Raw genomic sequence first — 26,138 nt, 5'->3', positions numbered from 1 at the left:
GGACTCCTCATGTCATCAAGAGCTCCTGGAAGCTGAAAGCAGCAGAAGTAGCCTAGTTCTCCCACACCATGTTGGGGAGAGGAGCTTCCCTATGGCAGAGACCAATCCATCATGACACCTGCACCAGCATCATCAGGATGGCAAACTCCAAAAAATTTAGCAGAGGGGGCTATAAGCTTTCACCTGCATCTAGCTGTAGTAATGAGAGCCCAGTGCTTCAAACCCAAGCAGCTCACTGCAGGATCCTGCACGGAGGCACGCTCCATGTGGTGGGATGGGGCAGGAGGGTTTGGTTTGTCCGCTCAGAGGACCCAGGGCAGGGGGTTAGATGTTGCTCTTCTGTCCTGGCTTTACCCTGAAATAGTGGAAATGGGGATCCACTGCTGCAGATCTGAAAAACAAACATCAATATAGAAAGCTACCTGTGTGGCAGGATGTGGTTTTTAGATGAAAATATCAGGGATGAGGCACAGGTCTGCCTCTGGCCTGAAGCATCAGCATGAACTCACGAGGCAGGAGCCCTGGGCACAATGCACACTCACCCCCATGCACGCACCCGCGCATCATTCAGGCCTTTGGCAAAGGACTCCATCTCATTACCCATCCCTTGCTGCCACTCCAGTTTGCCTTATCCCTCCCTTTTTTATTACCTCGGCGCCGCACGAAAGCCAGCTGTAAGTCAAGCGAGCCTCTGATAGACCATAAAGCCCCAAGTGGGGACAGACTGGGGCTGCTTAAAATGAGTGGCGCGTTGCCCAGGGCCAGGAGCCTGCCCCCCACCAGCCCGGCGCCCCGGGCTTCAGTGGAGGAGCTGAAAAGCCCCATTGAGGATGGCGGGGACGTCAGGGCTGGCTGAACATCCCATCTGAGAACAGTGGGCTCCTTGTTCGCCAGCCTGGGTGGTGGGGAAGCCTCCGCAGAAAGCCTGCTATTGAAATGGAAATCAGGGCCTTGCACCCAGCCAGGAGGAGAAGGAGGAGGAGGAGGAGGAGGATTGCTGGCTCCTCCTGAACAACAACAAGGGTGCTGGGAGACTTCAGATGGGGGAAAGGGTAGGGAGAATGGGAGAGAGGTGGGGGAGACAGGCTCCAGCACACACACTGGACAAATGGATGCTGGAAGGAGAGAACAAACCCCCTTTGGGGGAATAAAAGGAATCCAGCCTCCCCTATAAGGGAGGCACAGGGCATAACCACTTGGCTCTCTTGCCCCATGAGAAGCAAATTTGGTAAGGCTGGGTATCTAACATGTCCACGATCCCAAAAGCACATCTCAATTGCAAATGACCCACATCACACACAAAGAAATAACAGTCCTAAGGAGTAAGGCCACGTGCCCACGGACTTGTAGCAGGCCTGGTGCAGAGATGTGATAACACCATGCAAAAATTGTTATCAAGTCCTAAGAAATTTCTCTCTCCTCTTAAAACAGCAGAACCTGTGAATCCATCCCTTCTTTCTCCCACCCACCCCACCAGTGGAGGGGTGGAACAAGGCAAGAGGATGGGTGTAGTATCATCAGGAACTTGTGCTGGATCATTACACGATAACACGCCTCTCCAGGCTGCAAGAAAATGCAGTGGCTCTTCGCACAAGACTCTTGAGTGAGCAATTCAGCAACGGAATAAATCAAGGCAAACCCTCAATAAATTGAACCTGAATTAAATTAATTAAGAGGAGACATCATAACTTCAATCATGGGAAATTCTACAAGCCGACCTGTGGCTTTAATTTCACAGCTCTGCTTGTGCTACTCTGTGGTGCTATCAGTCTAAATTAATTCTAGGTAAAATCATAAAATGGTTTGGATTGGAAGGGTCCTTAAAGATCATCTAGTTCCAACCTCCTGCCATGAGCAGGGACACCTTCCACTAGCCTGGGTTGCCCAAAGCCCCGTCCAACCTGGCCTTGATCACTGCCAGGGAGGGGGCAGCCACAGCTTCTCTGGGCAACCTGTGCCAGGGCCTCACCACCCTCACAGGAAAGAATTTCTTCCAAATATCTAATCTATATCTACCCTCTTTCAGCTTAAAATCATTACCTCTTGTCCTGTCACTGCATGCCCTTGTAAAAAGTCCCTTTCCACCTTCCTTGTAGGCTCCCTTTAGGTATGGGAAGGCTGCTATAAGGTCTCCCTGGAGCCTTCTCTGCTCCAGGCTGAACAACCCCAACAACAGCCTGGGAGACAGCAGCTGCCGTACAGAGGCCAACAACTGAGATCCAGATCTCTCTCCTCATTCCAGTCTTCATCCTGGATCAGGCTTGGCCAGGCAGGGAGACACCTCTTCCCCTAGTCCTGATGGTATCCATTTCCCATTCACAGTTTCTTTGGACAGGGCACTGGGGAAAGACAGAGCCTAAAAATGATCCTTAGTTTACACATTCCTTTCTCAGGCAGGTGCAAAAACAAAAAGTTGAGGGTTTTTTCTTTGTCTTTGGTGTTGGTAATAGGATAACAGAGGAATTTTCAAAGTAACTCAGTGGGACTTACTCCAAATTTCAATTATTACAGGACACAATCACAGGCCACAAGAAAAGAGAAATTATATACTGAACTCCGGTCTTTCATTTGGCCAGGAACCTCTGTGTCATCCGCAGGAAAAATATTCAAAAGGAAAGGGTAGAAAGCAAGAATCAAAGGAACAAATTAAATGTCTGTGTGTCCTGCCCAACTTCACCCTTCACTTCAGAAAGAAATTGCGCCCAATATTTCTTGTTGGCTCTATTTCTTAACTACCAAATAGACAACAGGAACATACTTGGAAATAAAACTATGGAGAAACACAAGGAAGGTTTCATTTGCCCAGAAATCTGGCAGTCTCCAAACTCTCCCAGCAAGTAAGCCTTTCTCTAAACCATTAAGATAAAGCACAAAGTGTCATGGACAGACACAACAGAAATACATCTTTTCAAGGCTCACCGAGGTGGGAGGGAGATTGGTTTGATTAAAAAGCTACACTTTCACATTGAGAAAGACTAATGTACTCTGCAGGGCAATGAAACCTCTCTCCAGATGCATATCACCCCTAGGAATTAAGAGTCACTATCTGTGGGTTTCTCACAGCAGAAGTTCCTCTCCTACTTTCAACAGTGACTCACACAGCTAAAACACCTGGAGACCAGAGGGCAGGGAAGGGGAGGATGCTCTCTTCTTCCTGTTAATTTTTGTAGGAGGAAGTGGTTCAGTTACCCTCCAGGTAACTCCTGGTGTCCATTTTAGCCCTCTTACTATGTGTGTTTCCTTTACAACACACAGTTTAAAAAATTATTTACTCTCAATTCACAAACAGTTTGAAAATTATTTACTCTTGATTCACAGTCACTTGGTGAATGATTTAAGGAAAAAAAAAAAAAAAATTCATTTTGAGAGAGAGAGTCTGCTTGCACCAGCTCTTCATCCAACCAGTAACCTTGATCACAGGGTGCTGGGTCTTGACACAGCCTGAGAGCAACAAACTGGGAAAGCAAAATAGAAAATTCTCTTGCTTGCTCCCAGGAACACCCATGCAGTGAACAGCCATCTCCCAAACACTCATGCAACTGAAGCTGCCTGTACAAAGATTTAGGAGCAAAAGCCTGCTAAGTTATTGTGGGCCCAAGTTCAGGTGGTAGGAGTCATTTTCATGTGAATCAGACCAACCCTTTCAGGTTTTTGAGGTCACAAAGGAAGGGATCCCCAACTCCTTAGGGACTCCTGGTCTGGTCTTCAGCAGGACCAAACATCTTCAGCACCTGCTCTGGGACTAAATCTCAGCCTCCCAAGAAAGCAGTTCACCGCTTCGAAGAAGAGGCAACAGTTCCTGACATGTCTCAGTACAAATGTAGATGTCCAGCTTTAGGCACCCAAATGCGGTATATTTGGCCCAACTGAACTGGCAGGAGTCCCACTGTCCACCTTTGCATAAGGCTAGGTTAGACAGCCCCCACAAAATACACATCACATCCAGCCAAGAGACTATTATGTCCTCAACTTTCACTCTTCTGAATAAAAACAGAAGTGGGGAAGAATACTAATGCCCAAAGAGCATCTTTTGGCCACTGCCAGGGAAAGCAGTGTCCCTGCTTCACTTGCTGGCCCCTCTTCCCCAGATGCTGCGATCCTGGGGAGAGACTAGAAGTGTAGGTAACATGGTATATGTGAGCTCACCCACGACTTTTCGCAGTCCTTGCTGCCAGAGACACCAGGTATAATTCCTTCATTCCATAACAAACATGTGCTGCCCACCATGTGCAGCTCCTGGGGAAATTCACTGCCTATATCCCTTTCACATCCACCAGCTTCTCCACATTTTCACTCATCAGCTGAAGCCATTTACGTTACACTAGAGTCATCTCTCTCCTTTTCCTTCCTATTTTTCTTCCTGAAGGAAGAAAGAGACTCTGCCTATACTGCCAGCTACAATGATAAAATACTTGTACTGCACAAGTCTCAGAACATGTTTTGCTAGATGGTCCCTGCACCAAAACTCCTCTTCAGTTAAATGGGACAGCAGTAAACCTCAAATAGGCAGTGAATGACCACCACACCAGTGAGTTCTCAGCACAGAAGCAACAAGAGAATTTTCATGAATATAATATACCTGCAGGGAAAGGATGAAAGAGGCAAACTACTTTGAAGAGATTTAAACTCTCTGGATTTTTAAATTAATTGCTGTTTAGTGCTACTAATATAACAATTATTAATAGTTATTACGTTGTCATTATGTTAATTCATCTCCTTTTTAACATGCGTTGTGTAAGCACCAGACTTCACCAAGGTAGTTTTTAAGCAAACTGTCAAATCACTCAAGTACCACCACAGCTCAGGTATTCAGCCCAGATGCTGCCAGAAAAACAACACCACCAGACACCACATCTACTGGCACTGCTGAAATGTAGCTGACCATGTACTAAATCAACCAAATAAATATAAATATCACATACTTTTGTTGGTTCCTGCTTGTTTCAACCTCCAGGATAGATAGAAACTGAGCATATATTTAATCCTGTTTTACTGACATTGCACTAAATATGTGACTGCAGCTTTAAGTCCCAGCCAGAAGGTAGAATAGCCAAGTCCCTGGGGCATTCTGAGGGTGCTCACTGGGTGTAGCATCCCACACCATTTGCAAGCAAATTCTAGTATTTCAGTTCCTCTGGGATGGGACACTGGTCTGCTTGTCCAGCCAGTCTCAGACTTATCCTGCCCCTCTCCTCTAAGCCCCATCAGGCCACAGGGTCCCTCACAAAGCACAGCCCCATTCCCAGTCTCAATTCCTCTGTGCAACTATTGTCTCCCACAAGGGAGGCTGAGAGAGCTGGGACAGCCTTAAGCAGAGAAAGCTTGGGGGGCAACCCATCACCATGAATCAGCCCCAGTGAGTCTCTGTCTCTATTCAGTCCCGTTTGGCTCTGCTTCCTCTCTTCTCCTCCTCCATCCCTTGGTGCAGTCCCACTCTCACCCTGTCCCTTTGTCCCCAGGCATCCCCTGCCTTGGTCACCTCCCTGACCAGCTCCCTCTCTCCTTGAACATGAGCAGGGTGGCTTGCTCTTCCATCACATCCAAGTATTACAAAGGAAGTCCCCCACACAGGTAAGGGAGACACAGACCCACACCCTGCTCCTGTTGCCAGACACCAGCCCTACTCAGCTCATAGCATCTGCAGAGGAGGTCTGGGTTTGTCCTGGTATCAGCTCAGCATAGTCTGGATGCTGATGGGGGGCACAAGGCACAGCCTCATCATACACAGCAGCTACAAGGGGGTGAAAGCTAAATGGCTTCTTCCTTGCTAAATTCCGCAGCATCTCTGCTGAGCACAGGGACAAATCAGACTTGATTTTCCAGAGGCTCTTCACCTAGACAAATTTAGGTAGATTTTCTCAAAGGTGGCAGAAAACACACCTGTGTCACATAGACCACCCTTCTGCTGTGTTTCAAGGTCTGGCTGCCCAACACAGTGGAAAGACAGCATCCAAAAGAAAACATTTTCCTTTTTGAACACACAGGAACCCATTTTTTCCCCTAATCTTACTCTCAAAAATAGGACAGAGGTGGCTAAAATTTTCCATATGAAATCAGTCTGAACTATAATACAGAGATGGAGAAGTTTCAGCCCACCTTTTTAAAACATGGCAAGATAGTTAAGTGTCTCAAGACAGGATAACAATAATGACCATCACAGTTATGCAGGAGGCAACAGTTGTAATCAGGGGGACCATTAATACCATTTACTGAGAGTGAAACAGAGGCAAAGTGAAAAGTGTAACTGAAAATACCAGGCATCCTTAAACACAAGCAGCACAGCCAGCCTCCTTGATTGCAGTATTTTTTTTATTTTTTTTTTTCAAATCCTAAAAATACTGTTATCATCTCCAGAGACGATCTAACCAGGTTGCAGATTAACCATGATGTTGGTGCAGAAATAGGGTGGTGGCTCCCATCAGGGTTAATGCCGGCGTGGCTGGCCGCCGAGCCCTTGGCTCTGCCCAGCATGAATGAGGCGAAGCTGCTGTGAGAGGCAGATGAAGGGCGCAGTGGCTCGAAGCCTGAGCAAGGCAGCTCTGCCAAGCAAGGCAGCACACGGAGCCAGCACCAGGGTGCCTGAACCCCTGAGCTGCTGCTGCTGCCCAGGAGTACTCAAGTGCACAACGCGGAGACGCTTGAGTGACCCTGCGCTGTGCCAGCCAGGTTTGATACAGCCACTCGTGAATCAGAGTGAATAAACCATGCCAAAGCTCCTCTCCTGCAAAGCCAATTAGGTGTCTCTCCGCTGTGATCCCTTAGAGGCAGCGTCTGGGAGAGCTTATCCCAAGTCCTAAGGCAAAGGTGTGGAACCCTGCTCAGGCCTGGTGCTGCAACCAGGCTGAAAAGCCCTCTCCTGACTCAGGCTCTAGGGAACAGTGTGCAAACATGAGCATGGCCTCAGTAAGGCTCATTATCTCTGGAAAGACCTCCACCATGCCAAACACACAGTTTGCAGATGCATTGGCTTTCACTGCGCTACCCAGCGTCTGTAACATCTGGGTGCTTCACCATCCAGACAACGCTACTCTGCATGACCTCAGCATAACAAGAGAAGCACTCTACCCTGAAAAGACCAGTGGTAACAATTCCCCGAGCAGCAGCACTCCTCAGGAAATCACTAGTTCATCCTTCTGCCCCAAGGCAGGATTTCCTACAGCTCTATCACCCTGCCAGCTGCTGGCTGAACCTATTCTAGAGGTCTTCATCTGAGGTGAAAACTCCACACCTTCCCCAGCCAGCCTCCTCCAATGGTTGTCAACCCCTCCTGCACTTAGGAGACCTCCAAGGAAGATGCAGATCCTATCGAAGCCAATGGTACGCATGGCACTCTGACGCCTGGGATTGAGGTTGCAACTGTTTGGGTTTCTGCAGGAGAGCATGAGCACACAAGCAAAATGAGCCCTGGGAGCTTTAATAAACCACACGCTATCCTTACATGGAGAGAAGCCCATAAGATAAAGAATCTCTTCACAGAGTCTCTGAAGTCTTATTCATGGTCTATTTGTATATCTGCACTGATGCTAGCATAGATACATCCACAGAGCACAACACATCCTTGTACATAATGACAAGGGAAAAACATCGCAGTTCTGCTTGGCCGGGTCCCAACTCAGGGCAGTTTTCCTGCAAACCTTTATCCTCATTATGCATCTTAGGTCATGGTTATGGTGGTAACATAGCACCAACATAATATTTTTCCCGGCCAGCACCCTCAGAAACAAGCCCCTGTCATTCCTTTCCTAGAGGTGGGGAGAGCAAGGCCCAGGTGTGTGCATCCACCACAAGTAACCAACAGGGCAGGAACGAGACACACGGCCTCATGCTCACTCCACACTACTCCATCATGTTCTCCAGCAGCACCTCCTCCTGCCTCTCCCTGCCTCCTGCTCCCATGGCTGGTCAGGGAATAAAAGCCTGAGAACAGGTATGAAATTCATTCCCAGGGCAAGAGAAAGCAGAATCTAGAAGATGAATGGAAAACACAGAACTGGTGAGGTGCTGTGTTTCCCCACTGGAAAAAAAAATAACAAAACCAAACCAGAGTTTTCCTACCCCAGTTCTCAATACAGCAAAAGAAATCCAAAAATCACACAAAACACTGCCTTGCTGCTGCTTTACTGGTGTCAACTACTGCAGGACAAAAAGGGTGAGGGTGTTCAGGCATGTCCAGCCAGCCTGCTGCCAGCAGTCATCCCTCTCATCTCTCTGCATGCTGCATAAAACCACAAGTGGGGACAGGATAAAAGCAGACCCTACACTTTTCTATGCCACACCTATCAGTGTGTTTGTGCAATGATAACCAAAATAGCTTCAAACTCCTCCAGTGACTTGAAACACAGCTGCACCATCTACTTACCAAAGGGTGATGAGGACCTCCTGCAGGTTTCACCCATTTTGTTTGGTGCTTATTTACTCTGTGTACCTGCATAGCCACAGACAGGATTTGAAATAAAAGCCTCTTCATGCACACATATATATTCCCCTGCCCCACAGAGAGGACAGCTTCAACCCCTATCAGTCTCCACCCTTCCAATGGCAAAAAGTGTGTGTGGGCAGGGTAGGGGGAATAGTCATGAGCAGAAGCTGTGATCTGACTCTGTCAGCAGATGACTTCTATTTGCACTCGTTAGCACTGCCCTAGCATGAGCTAACACCACCCCCTCGGGTAATTTAAATTTATAAAAAAAACCCACAGATGAGAAGAAAGGAGGAAAAAAAAAGCCCATATTTCTATATTTAGGAGGTTAGGATAATCGGGGTGGAAGAGCCCATCTGTTTGACGTTCACTCCAGCTGCTGTGGATGCGGAAATTTGTCTATTTTCTTTCCTTTTGCCTGTTCCGACTTGTCCTGGCTGACTGTGACAGACACACAGGGAGCCTGATGTACAGCCACAGCCATTTAGGTCTGACACCATGCACCATCCCATAGGAGTCACTGCAGAACCAGTTGGCACAACTAGGATCTTTCCCAAGTGAGTGTAAACTAGTTAATAATAATAATAATTTTATTATTATTTTTAATTGCTACTATTAACAAATCTATGTTTATAACACTGAAGTGGAAGCAACACAGAAAGGCAGAAGACAAGGTAAAACATATCTAAGACCTCTATAAAAGACAGTTTTAGGAAGGCAGCCTTCCCCCATCACATCCTCCTTTTGGGAGATCGCCTCATATCAAGATGAATTTCTGTGGGATGCCAACTCGTCATCAGTGGCACTAGCCACTGGATGGAGACAGAGCCACACTTCTTTCCAAACTAACCTGTTCTGCCATTTTCATCCCAAGGCTCTATGAAAGCAAGCCCAAGCTAAATTCAGAACTGCCCTTTGATCTCCCACCTTCCTGAGCTGACCAAGCTCTGGTCCCAAAATAGCAAGGATGCAATCGCCTCAACAAGTTTCTTGATGCAGTTCCTGTCACAGATACAAGGGCCCACAGCCCTTATAGGATGTAGCATCTTTGCCCCTGTAAACCTAATGCTGTAATACTTATTTTCCTGTTAAAGGCACCCCTGCAGTGTGTAAGGAGACATGGCAGACCGCTGGGGCCATTTGCTGTTTATCTTATTTGGTATAGGTGGCTGCTTTTTAATTTCACAATGTTCATTGCTCGTGTCATTAAAGGTGCTGGGGATGATCAGTAAGCCTGGATAAATTTTATGCGATTAATGTTCTGAAAGCCCTACAAAGAGGAGAGAAGACTGCTGGTGCAAAATTCAACATTCCACCACCAGCTTTTCCTTGCAGGGTCCTCTCCATCCCTGGAGCTGGAATCACACAACAGGACATGGAAAAGGACAAGTGCGCGAGGATCGCAGATTGATAAATAGGAACAGAGGAGGAAAGATGGATCAGTCCAGGGACTCCCCAGTCCTCCCTGCAGCACACACCACTAGTCAAGCTCCAGCACTCCTTTCTTCTGCCCAACAAATGTGCCCTCAACCTTCCCAACCACACAGAGCTGAAACCACCCCGTTGCTGTCCATCTGTGCAAGATCGGGATCTAGGCCATCACCCAAGGGCAATAAATGCATCCAGGGGTCCCAAAACTTCCCTTTGGAAAAAGCCTTCCTCTCACATACATTGTGTAAGTCACCTGCATACAAGCAGTTGATGGACACTGACAACCACATCTTGCAGGCTTGTCCTTGTTCTGGGTTTTGGTACAGGGCACAGCTTGGATGCATTTCTAATCACTGTGGCATAAGAAACGACATCGTACTCCTTTGAGTCTCTGCTCCAAAGAGGTCATTTTAGCTCTTGCTAGTCAGCAGGAACAGTTGCTCTTCCTCACCCCAAAGTCACTGCCTACATCCACAGCTGCCTCCCACACATCATTCATCACCCAGAGATGGCTTTTTCTCTTCCCAGCTTCCAAGACCGCACTGGCCAGAGTTGTCTGTGGTCTTCTGCTAGCTACTCCACTCAATATACCCATGGGCATCATGGCCCACAAACCGTTGTTTCCTTGGGAAGTGAGGCCCTTGCGCCCATCCCTCCTCCAACAGAAGACTAAAGGCCTCAAAGACTTTTCTTTCCATAAGGTTCATTAATTTGGGTGAGCAGGTACAGGTGAGATACTCACTGCTAGGGGGAAAAGACCACGCCATTCTCAGCCCTCTACTAGACATAAGAGAATCCTCATAGGTCATCCTGATGGCACAAGTGGGAAGGAGATGAGGTCTCACTGGTTCATAAACCCACAAAACTAATTATTTAACTATGATTTTCAGGTAGGTCAAGAAAACACCACCTGTGCTACAGAGCTGAAGGTACATCACATAACTTCAGAAGCTACTTTCCGTAACATGTAGCCTACAAAAGATGCACAGAAAAATGTAGACCTTTCCCCGTTTATATTGTTATGACAGCCATTCAAGATGCTAAAGTAACTCATACCTATTCCTTGCAGACCTGGACAAAGCTCTCCTTTCTGTGAGGGTCACCTTTGTCAAGCATTGTTTAATATCTGAAAAGCAACTTTTTTTCAGAGAGAGAGAGATGATAAGCCAATAAAAGTATATGGAAAATATTCTGGAATCTGAGAAATCTTGAAAGATGAAGATATAAATAAAATACTAAGTAAAACTAATGGATGGGGGTTTTTCAGTTCTTCATGTTATTTCCCACAATATTTAAGGGAAAAAAGTACAGAATGACATGTGTGGGAAACTTCAGATGAACTGTCTTGTATTTGATGAAATCAGAAATACCACAAGTTAGTGCAATATTTATATCATCGCCTCCCCTCCACCATCTGAAAGATGCACTACTTCATAATTGCAGATGAGGAAACAAAATTCTCTCATATGTTCACTTTCATGAAAGATAAATTTGCTTTGTTCTGTATTTTGGGCCCTAATTCATCAAACCACTTAAACATATGCTGAAGTTCATCATTTGCCACTCTAACACTTAAGCATCTACTCAAGAATATGCCTGAAGTCAAGCATATGCACAGCACACTGCTGACTGTGGACCTTGTGTCTTCCTGTTCATTTCTGCAACTATTCTAATTTAGTGATGTGAATGTAAAGGAAGTAACACATTTTATGCAATTTTAGCACACGCCGGCAAAAGTGAAATTTGAACTTGCCTATCCACATAAATAATCTAAAAAATTATTAAAAAGTAATAGCTAATTCTTGATACCTTTCAGAAGCAGCTTAATTCTAACAATTACCTTAAGCTGTCAGGACAGTGAAATACTATGGTGTGAACTTTTGTTCTGTATCAGTGTCAAGCAACCAAACCTGGAGCTGAAATACTGCTCCTCCCCAAAGGAAACAGAAAAAACACCCCTGCTCATAAGCATGCGGTATGTCAAATATTATTTGTAGAAGCTATTCAGTAAGTAATTTCAAATAAGTAAAACGTAAAGAAACCACAGGATGTTCACAAACAATTTGCAAATAGAAATGGAAGAGGAATTCATTAAATAAATTATTTGCTATAAATTATTCACCTACCTTTAATCTTACTACCACTTAGACTATAAAATTCATGCCATAAAAGATAGAGGATACATAACAAGGCATCATTAACTTATGCATTTCCCAGTGCTGCTTTATTTTGACTGTCCAGCTATATTATTGCATTAAGACAGCCTTTTATCTTTAATGTACTTTGAGTGTAATACATTTTTGTTTTAAAAGCTGAGCTAAGGAGACCTGGTCTGATTTTAGACTGTGATTTGATTTTGAGCTCCAAGGCTTAATAACTTCAAATCTGAGAGAAGAATCCAAGCTCTTCGCTGAGCAAAACCAAAATGAATGGAAATAGTACACAGCTGGCTAACAATGAGATTTCCACACTTTGGGTCCATTTCACCTAAATTAACAGTGAAGAGTGGGCATTTTTTGTGTCCCTTAAGCCACATTTTCATAAAGGTGAGAGATGCAGGAGGCACACATCAGAGAGCCATGGGAGGAGGGGGAGCTAGGAGCAGAGCACAGACAGGGGACAGCAGTGGCTCTCCAGGACCCACTGGCTCTGCACTGGATCACAGCATCCCCACCTGAGTCACTTCTCCCCTCCGGCAGCTGCAAGACAAGCTGCCAGTTGTGCCCTACCTATACAGGCTATATGGCCAGACGAAGAGATTCCAGAAAGAAACTGAAAATACAATATGCAATTCTTTTTAGACATGAAAACAAAATCCCAGAAAGGGTTCTCACTCATAACCAAGGATGAGGCAGGTTTTTTCACCTCCTGTCCTGATATTCTAAGCAACAGCCACACTTCACTGTGTTTGGTCTCTCAGTAGTTGTTTTAATTTTTTTATACCCTATTTGTTTACTTTTAATTAAAATTATGACGATTGTCACCAAATTTCTCTGTGCAAAACCGATGCAAAGTGTGGTTATTTGGTTATGGAAGAGAGTGAAAACAGGTTCTTGCCATTGTCAAAGTAATCTCCCAATTGTCTCCAGAGTGAATGCTATTGCTGCTGTTGGCAACAGGTTGCAATTAAATGTTGCATCTCATCATCCATACATATTTTTATTCCTTGGCAATGAAAGAAAAGTTGCTTTTGCAATATTGTCATCCTGAACTGACTCGTAGGAGGCTTAGTCCTTGGCCCAGTGGACATCAGGTGCATTTATCCAGCCCCAGGACAGCACAGAGTCACTACATACAGTGTTGTTACTTATTTCCACAATGCTTATGAGTGCTTTAAAAGACCCCCAGCCCAGGGTCACAGGAGGCAAGGGCATAGGGTCCACTGAACAGGAGACCTCTGGAAGACTCCAGTCCCAGCTCCCGACCCACAGCTTTTAAAAGCTAAATAAGCTTTACCATGGCAGTTGCTACATCAAACACAGCTATGGCACTGCTGACGGCATTGCTTCAACATAAATTCACGCCAGCTAGGCTGTTTAAAAGGAACCTGAGGGAATTGAGTGCTTAATTCCCATAGGTACCTTATGAAATCCCAATTGTAACAGACAATGCTTTATTTTTTTTCCATTCCCAGAGTGACACCTCAGCATGGGTAGAGAGTGGATAAGGAGGAAGGGCTGCGTTTGGCCAGATGGAGACTAAGGTTCCCTTGAGCAGTGAAGACAATTCCTCAAAATGCAAAGGACCAGATCCACTCTTATCTATAGCAGTGTCCTGGCTGGCACATATCCACATAGAAACACGAATTGAAGGCAGGCCAGTCATGCAGCAGACTGTCCTGGACCTCTCCACCCAATCCTGAGCGCTAAACTATCCCCAGCTGATCTCACAGCAGAACCCAGCAGAGCAAGGCTCCCTCCACAACATCCTCAAGCCACAGACGGTTTAAGATTGTCACCAGCATCACAGACTGTACCCAGTATGTGAACAGGCAGCAAGTCAGAGGCAAAGAGGACACATGCACACGATCCCCTCATCAGTGCCCCCAGGACCACCTTTCCAGGGGTCCTGTGTATGATTTTCATTGTGGAGGTGACCAAGACAAGGATGAGAGAAGAAGCGTATTAATTTAGGCACTGCAGATTTTCTTTAAAGACTCAAAATCATCCAGGAGCCATTACCACAAAAACTCAGGAGGGAAAGTATTCAGCAGGCCACTGACTGACGCTCCCGTGCAGAAGGCACGGGCTGGTAGTCAGGAGATGCAGGATCCAACCTCAGGCTGGCTATGGGAATCCTGCATGACCGTGGGCAAGGCACTTCCCATCTCTGAGCCTCACTTTTCCTGTCAGCTGCATGATGATCTAGATAACATGGATGGTACCTAAGTCAGTGGAGAGAAAGATTGTACAAAGATTAGCATTAAAAACGTGGGTGGAGCATAGCATAGATGTGGAAGGTTCTGAAAAATATGTGGGCCTCCTTCTTCATTCTCCTCATATCCTTCTACAAAGTAGTTACTCAGTAGCAAAAATAATTTAGCCTTCCTACAAAGGCAGCACACATCAGACACACATACATTTAGATCACTGTGTGTTACTGAGTTTTGTCCAAGGCAGGAAAATGGTATCCTGTGCCACAGAATGGGAGAAAAGACAAAGTCCTCCAGTTCACCCTGGAGCAAGGAAAAGGAAAGGATCCAGATCTCTGGGACAGATTCAGCTGTGGTATGAACACTGATGCTAGCCACACTCAAGAAGGTCAGGAGTAAATGGCAAAGCTCTCACGAGCCTGACCTGGAGGTCCATCAGGTGCTAGATGCAGATGGGACAAGCACTCACCTTCCTTCATGTCAAACAACTCATTTCAAACCCCTAAACAAACAGTAGGACACTGCAGCAAAAGCAACCCTCGGGAAGGACAAGACAAAACATCTTTTCAGTCATTCTATTTTGCAGATTTTTCAGCTTGCTAGGTTATTCCCCTCACCTGGTTGACTGTGCCACATGCTCCTTTTCCTCACCCAGGAGACATCAATCTGTCACTAGGGCCACTCACTTGTTGCTGACCCCAGTGTGTGTTTTTTACCCCTTCTATTTGCTCAGAGAATGGAAACAGCAACGCAGAGACCCAGTAGCAGCAGATGGGATCAGAGCCCGCATGCCCTAATCCCCAGTGCTCACAACCGAAATAAAAGAAGAGCTCTCCCCAGCCCCCAGCGCCTGATTTCTCCCTTACATGCATAGCATCACTGCTGCTGAATTGCAGCCTCAGAAAAAGGAAAGAAAGAGGCCCAAAAGGCAGCTAGGAAACCCACCGTCCATTGGCTTCCCTCCACGCGAGGCGAGCGGGCTCCTTCTGCTGCAGTGACTTGGCAAGCACACCTCACTCTGACTCAGCACCTCGCCGGCACCTCCTGTCAATTATTTTCACAAACTGCTGACGCTGGAAGGGCTATTTGCAATTAGGATGCAACAGAAACCGGTGGCAGTGGGATGCCTCAGCTCCCCCTGCTTCACCTGCAGCAGTCCCCCCTCACCTTCAGCCCTCTGGCTCAGAGCTGGAGGTTCCAGGGAGGGTGAATGGGGGGATAGTGCAAGAGGGCTGGAGGATGGGGACCAGTGTGTGTGTGGGAAGCCTGCCCGTGTTGTACCTGTTCTGTGGATAAACAGACAGCTGCTGTCAATGTGCCAGCTGAAATGCAGTCTTACCAAAAAAAAAAGATAAATAAATAAAAGCAGCCACTGGGAGTAGGGACAAGAGCAGCAAGAACAGATGAGACTATGCAAAAACAGCTGCTGAAGAACTAACACGGAGCATTCCCTGAAGAACAAGCAAAACGCAGCCTTGCTGCAACTCCATGCAGCTGAGAAACACAAGCCTACACTCTGCGTCCGAGGCACTTTCAGCTTAGGAGAGGGAGGCGCTGATTGCGGATGAGTCCCGTAATAGGTGCCCAGGGCACACCAGCTGTTTCAGGGGCAAAAGGAAGCGCTGTCCTTGACAAGCCAAGGACGTGACAATTCTGCAGACTGAGGCTATTCTGTCACGCTGCCAAGTAGCCAAGGTCCTCTCAACCTCTCTGAGCCACTATCTCCCGACACAAAGCCAGAAAGCCAAGCAGGCTTACAGCCTAGCAGCTCCACAACCAACGAAGACGTTCAGACATCAAACACCATCAGACCGTGAAGTTCTAACACATGCTCAACTACAGAAGCAGCCCAGTGGCCACACAAGCCCAGCACTGGCTTGCAGAAGCCCTTCAGCACTTTCTCTCGCAGGGCTTCACTAAAACAACAGAGTCTGCCACCCACCCCTCTCTCCCCTTCCCCAAGGGCCATGGGGAGCTTCAGGCTCCCCTCGCTGTTGCAGGCAGTGCGAGGCAGCAGAGTGAGTGATGCACAGGAGCTGAGGGGACCCACAGGCTCTCTGCAGGAGCACCCAGGGACCTTTTAACCAAGAAACAGGACTGTATTTTCTGAGATATGACTTCAAAACCAAACATTTCACAGAGTGTGGCTGATGCTGATAGACCACACAGGAACACAAGTTGGAGCAGGCGGCGTGAAGCTAGAGCAAAAGGCTCCAAGGAGTGCTTCAGGTTTGATGCTGAAGGCTGCAGTGAACCATTACATACAAAATGATGCAATAACCACCCTACACAGTGCAGGAAACGGATGAAATAACCATGCTAATCAATGGTGAAAGTTTTCAACCTGTCTCATAGTCCATGGGCCCACAGCTGCAGAATTCATCACAGAGTAATGCCCTGCCTGGAAATCCAGTATGGGCAAAAGGGCAGAGGCATCATACTGCAAGATGAGTAATGCACATCTAGACAACCAAGGCTAAAGAGGGAGAAAAGTTAACTAAACACCACATCTCACTACAGCAACCTGGATTTACCAATGGCCTCCTGATCAGGAAGGGAATATCTACTGCGCAGGGTGGAGTGAAAGCAAAGGAACAACAAAGTCAAAGAAAACAGCAAAAAATAGTGACTTCAGCGACATGTGCAGGAACTAGCCAAGTGTCACAGCAGGTTACAATTTTGCAGCGTCTTAAAGAGCGTAGGTAGGGCTTGGAACAGACAGTCCCAGGGTACTCAGAAGCTAAAACACTGCAAAGTGATGCAAAGAGCAACCTGAGTCACAAAGTAATGGTGACCGCTACATAACCAGATTTAACATCTCTGTGAGAAAAAACAATACCAGAACTTCACATGATGCCTCTTAAATGTCAGAGAAGATGATTACAAGCAAAACCAGTCAAAACAGCCTAACTCCAGAAACAAGGGAATTAAAGTTGTTACATTCTGTATTGTGGTGTGCTGAAGCAATCTCAGCATCTTCACTGAAAAGGTACTCGGTGCCCCTGAACAAAAAAATGCTGAGAAGCAAGAAAGCACATTGTATAGTTAAACAAAAGGAACAAGAAGTCATTCAGTCTAAGCAGTTGCTTCACAAGATGGTAGCTAGGAGGGCTGAGAATAATATTGAAGGCCAAATTGCAAAAGTCAAAAACCAATCATTTCAATATATTCAAAGGACAAGTACAGAAGTGTCAAAGAGTAGGAGAATGACATTTCTCAAGAGTCTGTGCTGCTAGCAAAGACATGCAAGCCCTTGCTAAACTGGGTGTTTTCTGAAGTTAGAAATGCTTTCCCTAAGAGAGGATGCAGGATAACCTGGAAGTTGCAGCAGGTATCAGTTAAACCGGTCAAATTCCCTAAGTCCCTAAAAGTACACAACAGGAGACAAACCCTCTTGATCTCTGCTCAGAGGAATTTGTGGCCCTTCAATCCACTTAATTTTTTGGAAGGAAAAGGAAAGGACAGGACTAAGTGATTAATTTTCAGTCGTTTCAAAGCACACCTGCTAAACCATTCTGGGCAGGATGCCAGTTTGGTGCCAGTCCCATTCCCTGATTGTCTGGGGTGGGAAACACCTCTCCCCTTGCCTCCCCCCCAGGTCAGGTTCATGCCACTCAGGTTCAGGTTGAGTCCAGACCTGCTGCCCCACCATTCAGTGCTCAGACTTGGAGGCACAGGAGACCCTTTCCCCCTGCCCTTGCTCTGGCCCCAATTACAAGGGATTACCCCCAGGTTTCCTAAAAGCTCTGGGGTGGTTTAATCTATTCCTTAATATCTGGAAGAAAGACAGGGAGCTGGCAGTGATTTGGGCTGGCTGAGACAAAAGAAGATTGAGAGAGACTTCCGAGGGATCTGACAAAGCTCGGCAAGTGGGCAGCATAATGCAAGATGAAAGTCAACATTGCCAAACAGACAGTAATAAGAACTTGAGAGAATAATCTGAACTACTCATATACTGTGGGGCTCTAATTCAAATGTAATCACTTGAGGAAAATATCTTGGTATCACTGTGAACGGCTCAATGAAAACATCTGTTCAATGTACAACGGTGGTCAAAAAAGCAAGCAATCTGTTAGAATGTCTAAAGGCAGAGGCTGAAAAGGATGCTGGAAGTATTAAAATGCCACTATGAACACTAGCAGTGCACCCTCAGGCTGGAATTGCTGTGGTTACTTCTGGATGGCATACCTGAAGATACAGAAGGAACAGAAAGGCTTCATCATAACCAGTTGATAACGCTTACTGGTAAAGCACAGTTAAAACTGGGACAGTTTTATCCAGACAGGAGTTAGACAGAAATTATCAAATGGGTATAAAGAAGTGAACCAGGTGCTCCTATTTTTGGATTTTATTTTTTTTTTTAAGAGAAAGGCAAAAGGTATTTCAATACTACAGAAAAGCAGGAAATGTGACCAGACATAAGGAAACTGTTATGATTTGATTTTCCTTTTCTATTTTTACTTTTTCTGCTTATTCTAAAAACAGCCCATAATTAACCACCAGGAATGATTAGCCCATGCCATCATAAAGTCAAGAGCTCAGCAGAAATCAGAGGCCTGTGCATTTATAAGGATACTGGGTACATCCACAGGTATGTCAGGAAAGTAAAAAAAAAAAAAAAAGAAAAAGCATAGCAGCACTACACTATCATGCTTCTAGGCATTAGCCAACTTCTAATTAACAAGGATTAGAAGTGATCTCCCCAGTGGGCATGCAGAGAGGGTGTACCAACCCACTTGACCATTAATAAGCCAGGCAGGAGAAGAGCTGAGCCTGGAGAGCCCACCCACAGCCCACCCCGTTCAGGAGGTTGAGGTCTGGGTGCCCAGAGAGGCTGCACACCAACCCCCCCCAATAACTGATGAGGCTGGAAGAGGGAGCTCGGCTACTCCGGCTCAACCTCGCTCCTGGCAAGTGGGGAAGTTTTACATCTGTTGCTTTGCAAGCAGAGGGGGCTTCCCTGAGGAACGGCGAGGGGATGGACATTTTATTTGCTCTGTGTTGGTAGGAGGAATACATACGACTTAGTTCATTTTATGGCAAGGAAGCGGAGCGTGGACACCCCCTGAAATTACGAGAAAATTGGTTTATGCCAACCTCGAAGTCCAGAGAAATACATAGACTGACCTCCTCCTAGGGCAACCTGTAGCACTTGCATGGCACCAGACTCCTCTTTGCTCTAAGTTTGGTACCAATTGCTGACTGTAGAGGTTTTGGTACCCCCCGCTGAAGCACCCAGCATTGGCCACGCTGCTGCAGACCAGCGGTTTGACCCAACTCAGTGCTGCTTAGGCCACTGCAGAAATGCACCACACATTGTAAACAGGGTGTCATCCCCGCCCCTCCCCAAATGACATTTCTGGCTTTGGCATTTTGAGTAAAACCAAAGCCCAGATGTATCCAAGTGGAGTTCAGACATCAGGTTTCCCCTGCTGATGCTTGTGAAACACAATCTACCACATATTCTCATAGTTAGGTTGACTCATGAAGATGTGAGGAAAAAAAAATGATGAAAAATGCACAAGATTTTATCCCTAAGTAAGCGAACTGATCAATCTAATACTGAAATTACACTTGAAATTAACTTCATGCAGATATGCAAATGCACAAGTGCTGCTGTGCTGCCAGGAGGAGAGCTGTGGCTCTGCACATGCACGAGTAATAAGAGACTGAGCTCGATCCGCTAGTCCTGTTCTTCACCAGCAAATGCTCCAGAAAGGGAAACAAAGATTAACACAGGGCTGTATTTCTTAAACAGAAACTTGTCTTAGTTCATATGCCATATTCTGCTGCCTTTGGTGCAGTGTTCTACAGCACGATGAATAAGGAAAGGACATGGGCAATGCCACGTACGTGTACGCGGTGTTTGCATACATGTGTCGAGTGCAAAAATTATACAGACCGTTTGGAGATACCACCAATTGCTGCAAGTTGGTTTTTATCACTGTTGTTTTTAAATGCACTGTAGAAATAAAAAATAGTAACCACTAAGGCTTATGCTGTAGATACCTCCACTAAACCAAACCTTACTGAACATGGGATGTTTTTTAAAATCATAACTGTGTTTCAAAAAAAAACAACAAACCAACAGGGAAGAATTGTCAGAAATAGAGAAACATTCAAGTTAAGCATTTTTGGGATTAAAAGTTTTGACTTTTCACATCAAAATATCTTTAAGCTTAGGGTATTTTCTTGTATTACGATAATAATACAGTTCCACAATGAAACACAGTATTGGTGGTCCTAAGATGGAATTTCTCTCAAAAATTTCCTTTCAAAACCATCAAAGCATTTAACTTCTATTTCCATTCAGAATGAAGCCAAATTCCTCAATTCTGATGAAATAGAGCATTTGTCCTCAGCTGAGCTCAAGCAATTGAAAAAAAAAAGGGGGGCCAGAAACAAAAATGGACACAAGTGACCTCCAAAACCAAAGAGATGAAAACTTATAAGGAAAAAAAACCCAAACACAACAGTTCACTGTGTATAATTAATAATATTGTTCTTTCTGCCTGGTGCATAAGACATGAAACATTTCTGAGAGAGAAGGGGGGTGGCATGTGACTAGGAGCCCTATAACTGTGACTTCTTTAAAGGAGAGACTGGGCAGGTGTCCCACCGGAGAGCAGGCAAATCATTTAATCTCTGTAGACTTCAGTTTTCCGTGCTATAAATCAAGCTGACCGCCCTCACAAAGAAAGTTTGGAGACTCTCAATTAGTTAATGTTTATAAATGACTGTGCAAACACAAGGTAGTAATAACCAGGGAACTCTTTGTTACACTACTGTCTGTTAAACAACCAGGAGCTAAATTTCTCTCTGAACATTTACAAAAGGGAAGGCAGCATTAATGCTCCACAAGGAGAAAACTACAAAGAACAGACTTTCAATGCATGCACTTCTCCTTGAAATAAACTGTGTTAAAAGCACTTTACTTAAAAAGCACAATGATAGTAGCATCCTGCTAAATATAGATGACTCACCACAATTTAGTAGTGAACACCCTGAAGAGTACCATTACAGTATTGCTTAACCTGCTGCATAAATTTAAGCCTTCTACTGTGGTTACAGTTTAGACCAAGAGACTCAAGATTACAACCAGCATCTGCTGACCTTCAGTGGATCATGAGGCCTCTCTGAGCCTCACTTTCTCTATCTGTACTACTGGTATAACAATAAAAATGCATCTTCCCAATGAAGACAGGAAAAAATATTTCTAAGTTTCTTAATGAGTTGTTTATACCATCCTCTGTATATCTGTATTACTACTGAGCAGCTAAATATAGGTGTTCTCCAGGCACTTTGAGATCCCTCAGAGAGGGGAATCTTACTAAAGAAATTTGGGTTTTAGGCAATGCTGAAGAAACAGAGATAAAGAATTTGTTTCCAAAATAAGGGAAGGATGCCCACTTCAGAGACGCAAGAAGTATTTAATGCATCTGTGCCTACCACTGGAGACCAAGGTCAGGTTGTGAGCAAAATGATTTATCTACACGTCACAAAACCACACAGCTTGACACAAATGGCAATCTGTTCCAAGAAAAAATGCATAAGCAGAGCAAGGGACTGCCACAGTCCTCTCTTGCTAGGGCCGAGGACCTGGTGCAGGGCTGCAAGGATATGTGCACAACGGGGCTGCAAGGCCAAAACTTAAACTCTCAGTTTCAGCTGTTATAACACCAGACTGGCAGGACTTCAGGTGAGGACTGGAAAAAGCAACTTCTGAAAAGTTGCAGAGAAGCTGTTGCATTGATGTGACACTGCCAGGCATGCACGCACACACACCCCTACCCTGATCTTGCAAGATCCAGCTGCAACAGACTTTGTAAGACCTTGACATCTTACCTGTTACAATACTATGTCACAGGGTGCAAACACAGTGCAGTTAAAAAAAAAAAAAAAAAAAAAAAGTTGGTTCTACAGTTTAGTTGTACCCAGTGTGTGATTTCTAACACGTTTGACAATTTGCAGTGCACTATTTCTGGCTACTTAGCAGGATTGATTTGCAATCACAGGTTTGGTTTCAAAGGACTGAACAGAATTCCCTGCTATCTTTTCTTAAACTTCTCTAGGGAGCTTGAAAAAATAATATTTTCACAAAAGTTATTACTCTCATAATACTTCAGAGGGAAAACATAGATGCTGCCCCTGCCCCAAGAGCATTAAGCATGGGTATTACAGGCCCAAAGATAGCAGTCATCTAGTTCTGGTTAAAAAGAATCATTGCTATTCTGCAAATTGCAAAACAACATAAGAAAATGGGACTATAATATTTGATTGACATTTCACTACAAAGCTGCACTGTATTTTATTATAGGCATAAAGTGTGAGATTGACAAAATTACTTCCAAGGACCTTTTTTCCCACTACTCTTCATTTCTTTAGTGTGAAGTATTTCTTCTGTATATAGACTCCTACAGCTTCTGATCCTGTAACTTTTAAACCTTTCACCTTTCATCTAGGTATCCCTTTGCACATGACCCGATCATTTTTCTCCTCCATTCTCAAAACCAATCTAAATCCTCAAAAAGGAAAGAATCACTCTTCCTAACCAGACTTGGCAACCCAGAGCAGAAATACATTTACTGATCTCCTGCAAATGCTGTTTAGAAAAAAACCCTCTCAATTTTAGTTCAGCTTTCATGAGTGTATGTCTGTTCCTTATACCTTATCACGGTTTTCTTTTCAAATTCAAGAACCACCAAATAAATGCCCATACTGGGAAACAGAAGTAACTCTGTACCACAGCTATTTTCATCTGCCACAGTCTTCTAAAGACTTTTCCCAAGACAAAATATAAAAAACTAAGCTTGAGACACAGGTGGTTCGTTCAGGTAACCTTTAAGCCTTAAAGAAAAGTGCAAGAAAAAGCATTACACTATTGCAGATAAGTGTTTCATGGAAAGGTGTGTTTCTGTGCCTAGTTTTCTCCATTGTTATTGTCCCCACATGCCCTCAACCACAAAAAGAAAGTTAAATATTGAGACAATCTTTTTGCCTAAAGAGATAATTAAATGCCCCTTTAATTTTAACCTTAAATCTGGTCATTGTTATATGTTTTTTGCAGGGCTATTACATAACAGAAACACTTCATCACTTATATGCCTCTAACTGCAGCAGGCACAGTAACTTTCTAAACAGTTACACCTTTGCAATGTCTGCAGACATAAACTTGTGGCGTTGAGAACCTGAAAGTCATTGAACTCACTTTCCAAACTGGAAAAAGTTCAAAACGCAAACAAATAGCATGAAGTGTGAAACAGCTGAGATTATTTCTTTCAATTAAATGTTAATAAACTTTTTTTTTTTTTCCATAATTCATCTCTTTGAAGTCAGCAGGTGTAATTTCCATTTAATGCACGCCACCGAGACTCCCAAATGTTTGCTGAGGATGGGGCTTAGTGTGTTTTTGGGGCTGAGGCATTTGTGAAAAGTTCACTTTGTCCATCACAAGACTGGTTTCTCAGGGGATCCTGGGCAGAGAGGAATGGCCTGCTGCCCTTCGCAGGGCACTGGGTGCCAGGCACTGCCACCCAAGCAGCAGACTCCATACAGATCCAGACCTGCGAAGATACTTCATCCGGAGCTTGCCGAGACGTCTCTGGTATCCTTGTGAGAGAGCCCATCATTTCTTACTCTCCTCCTGCTCTCTCAGGGATCACTTGCAGGAGGTTTCCCAGTTTTCCTGCTTGCAGCAGTGACTGGCTGGCTCAGGAGAGCTGTGCACTGCTCAGTGCCGAGCAGCCCTCTGGAAAACTACTTCGTGAAACTCTGCATACATGAGCAGACCTTAAGAAAATTACCTCGTAGACCTCAGTAAAACATAACCGAGCAGGCCTGCTCTAAATTTTGGCATTACGTGACAGAAGGCATTGCCACCTGATCAACAGATGAGCCTGAACATTTTGCACTTTGTAGTTTCTTCTGTTGCCCTTATCGCAGCACCTCCTGGTGCTCTCCAGCAATGCACTAAGTGATGGGAGTAGCATCTGTCACGGACCAGGGTACGCAGCTTATTTCAGAAGGGCTTCTGAGGGTGGGAGGTGATGGAGTGGTTTGGGGCTCTCCACTTTCCCAGGGGTAGGCACTTAGAGCTAAAGGAGCTGCCATGCACCTGTAGGGAGGAGGAGGAGGCTGAGGAAAGACCTCCGGGGGACACGGAGGGCTCCGGGCAGCCTGATTGCATCTGCAGAAAGTTCTCTGCTGCCTCAGGGCCTGAAGGGTTAGCCCAGAGTTTTCCACCCCGGTTTGCTTACCGAGGGGCTAGGCCCAGGCAACTAAGCACGACGCAAAGCCCAGTTTAAAGCAAGTTTTACAGCACCGTAAGGGTAAAAAAAAAAAAAAAAAGAAAGAAAGAGTAAGAAGGATGGTGCAGAGGAGGCAGCAAAAGGAGCCGAGCGGAGCAAGCGCTCCTTCCCCACACGCCCTGCCTGCAAAAACACTCGCCCGCCGCCGCATTTCCGAGCATCACCGGCGGGACCGCAACCAAAACTTCCCCACCCGCTCGGCGGACGGGGCATCGCCGTGGGGTCGGCGACGGGGATGGGGCGGGCGGGGGGGGGGCCCCCCCCGCCCGCCCCATCCCCGTCGCCGACCCCACGGCGATGCCCCGTCCGCGGGGTACCGCGCCCCGCTCCACCCGTGCAGCACTCACCTCGCAGGGCCAGGAGCGCGGCCAGAGCTACCGGCACCCACCTCCCGCCGCCTCCGGGGCGCCGCCGCGTCATACCGGGCCGGGCGAGGGGGGCTCAGAGCGGGGGGCCGCCGAGCCCTGTTTTTCCCCCTCAACCACCGCCGGTACCGCTGGTGGTGGTGCCGCCGCCGTCCCGGGACCGCCCGCTGGCGGCGCGGCTCCGCCGTGCCCCAAAGCCCCCGGTAGCCCGGGGAGGGCGGCGAGGAGCGGCGGCCGGTCCGAGAGCGCTGCCTGGCGGCCCCCAGCAGCCCCCGCAACCCGCCGGGCTGCGGCGGTGTCACCCCCCGCACGTCCCGTCCCGGCACGCAGCGCCGCATCCCACCACCCTCCTTCCCTCAGCGGGCCACCCACAGATTGCGGGGTGTCGTGTGTGTGTCGTCCCCCCGTCCCCCCTCCCCTCCATCCCCACCACCACCAACCCGGTGCCGCTGCATCCCTAAGGATGCTCCACGGGCCAGGCTGAGGGGTTGCGGGGTCCAGCACAGGCTGGAGATTGCACCCCCACAGCTTCTCCGGATCATGACGGCAGCGGGGGGGTGTGGGGGGGTGTGTGTGGGGGGGGGTGTGGGGTGTGTGCTTCTCCTCATCAGGGCTTGCATGGAAGAAGAGAGCAGCAGCACCCAGCAAATTATTTGGGAGCGGGCAGTGCTGCAGCGCACGGCATAAACATTGCTGGCTCGTTGTTCAAAGGTATGAGCCAGCCTGACTCCACTATTCCAGCGAACACACCTAAAAATCAGACCAAATAACTGCAAAGAGAGTGAGGCGGTTCACGGAGCTGGGGCCCTGCGGTACTAGATAACACGAGGATCGCCAACAAGTTGTGTCATTTAGGGTCATAAGCTTCAGTAATTTCAGTCCTTAAGGCTACACAGGAAAAAAAAAAAAAAAGAAAAAAAAAAAAAAAAGGAAAGAAAAGGCAATCAATTAAAATCCAGCACACTAGACATCAGGTGTTCACGTAGAGGGTGGGAAAGGAGGAAAGGAGCCCTTTACAAATTCAGGGTGGTCATCCGGGGAAAGGATCCAAGCAGAGAGCTCGCACAGATCAACTCCTTGCACACAGCCAGCTCCCTGTCCAAGCCTGACCACGTTAGTTTTGTTTGGTGAAAATAAGCAGTTTGGCTGGGAAAATCCTCTAACAACTCTGCAAAATGTACGATTGCTTCATTCCCCTACCCAAAGCCTCCTCCCCACCAAAGCGTGGCCATGCAGCCTTTGAA

At 46.3% G+C, this 26,138-nt stretch overlaps 1 protein-coding gene across 2 annotated transcripts in view; it reads right to left on the bottom strand.

Moving 5' to 3' along the window:
• The window catches only part of IGSF11 (immunoglobulin superfamily member 11), a 109,318-nt gene extending 84,226 nt beyond the window's left edge, over window positions 1-25,092 (bottom strand). For both annotated transcript variants that reach the window (XM_074897444.1, XM_074897457.1), the window contains exon 1: window positions 24,877-25,092. In XM_074897444.1, the coding sequence (XP_074753545.1) occupies window positions 24,877-24,949 (73 nt within the window). In that variant the 5' untranslated portion in view covers window positions 24,950-25,092. The remainder of the gene's footprint in view (window positions 1-24,876) is intronic.
• Between the last annotated feature and the right edge of the window lie 1,046 nt (window positions 25,093-26,138).

This window comes from Athene noctua, chromosome 1, assembly GCF_965140245.1.
Source record: "Athene noctua chromosome 1, bAthNoc1.hap1.1, whole genome shotgun sequence".
Classification (NCBI taxonomy): Eukaryota; Metazoa; Chordata; class Aves; order Strigiformes; family Strigidae; genus Athene; species Athene noctua.
Note: the sequence above shows the minus strand (reverse complement) of the source record. Positions and strands in the feature narration are given on the sequence as shown.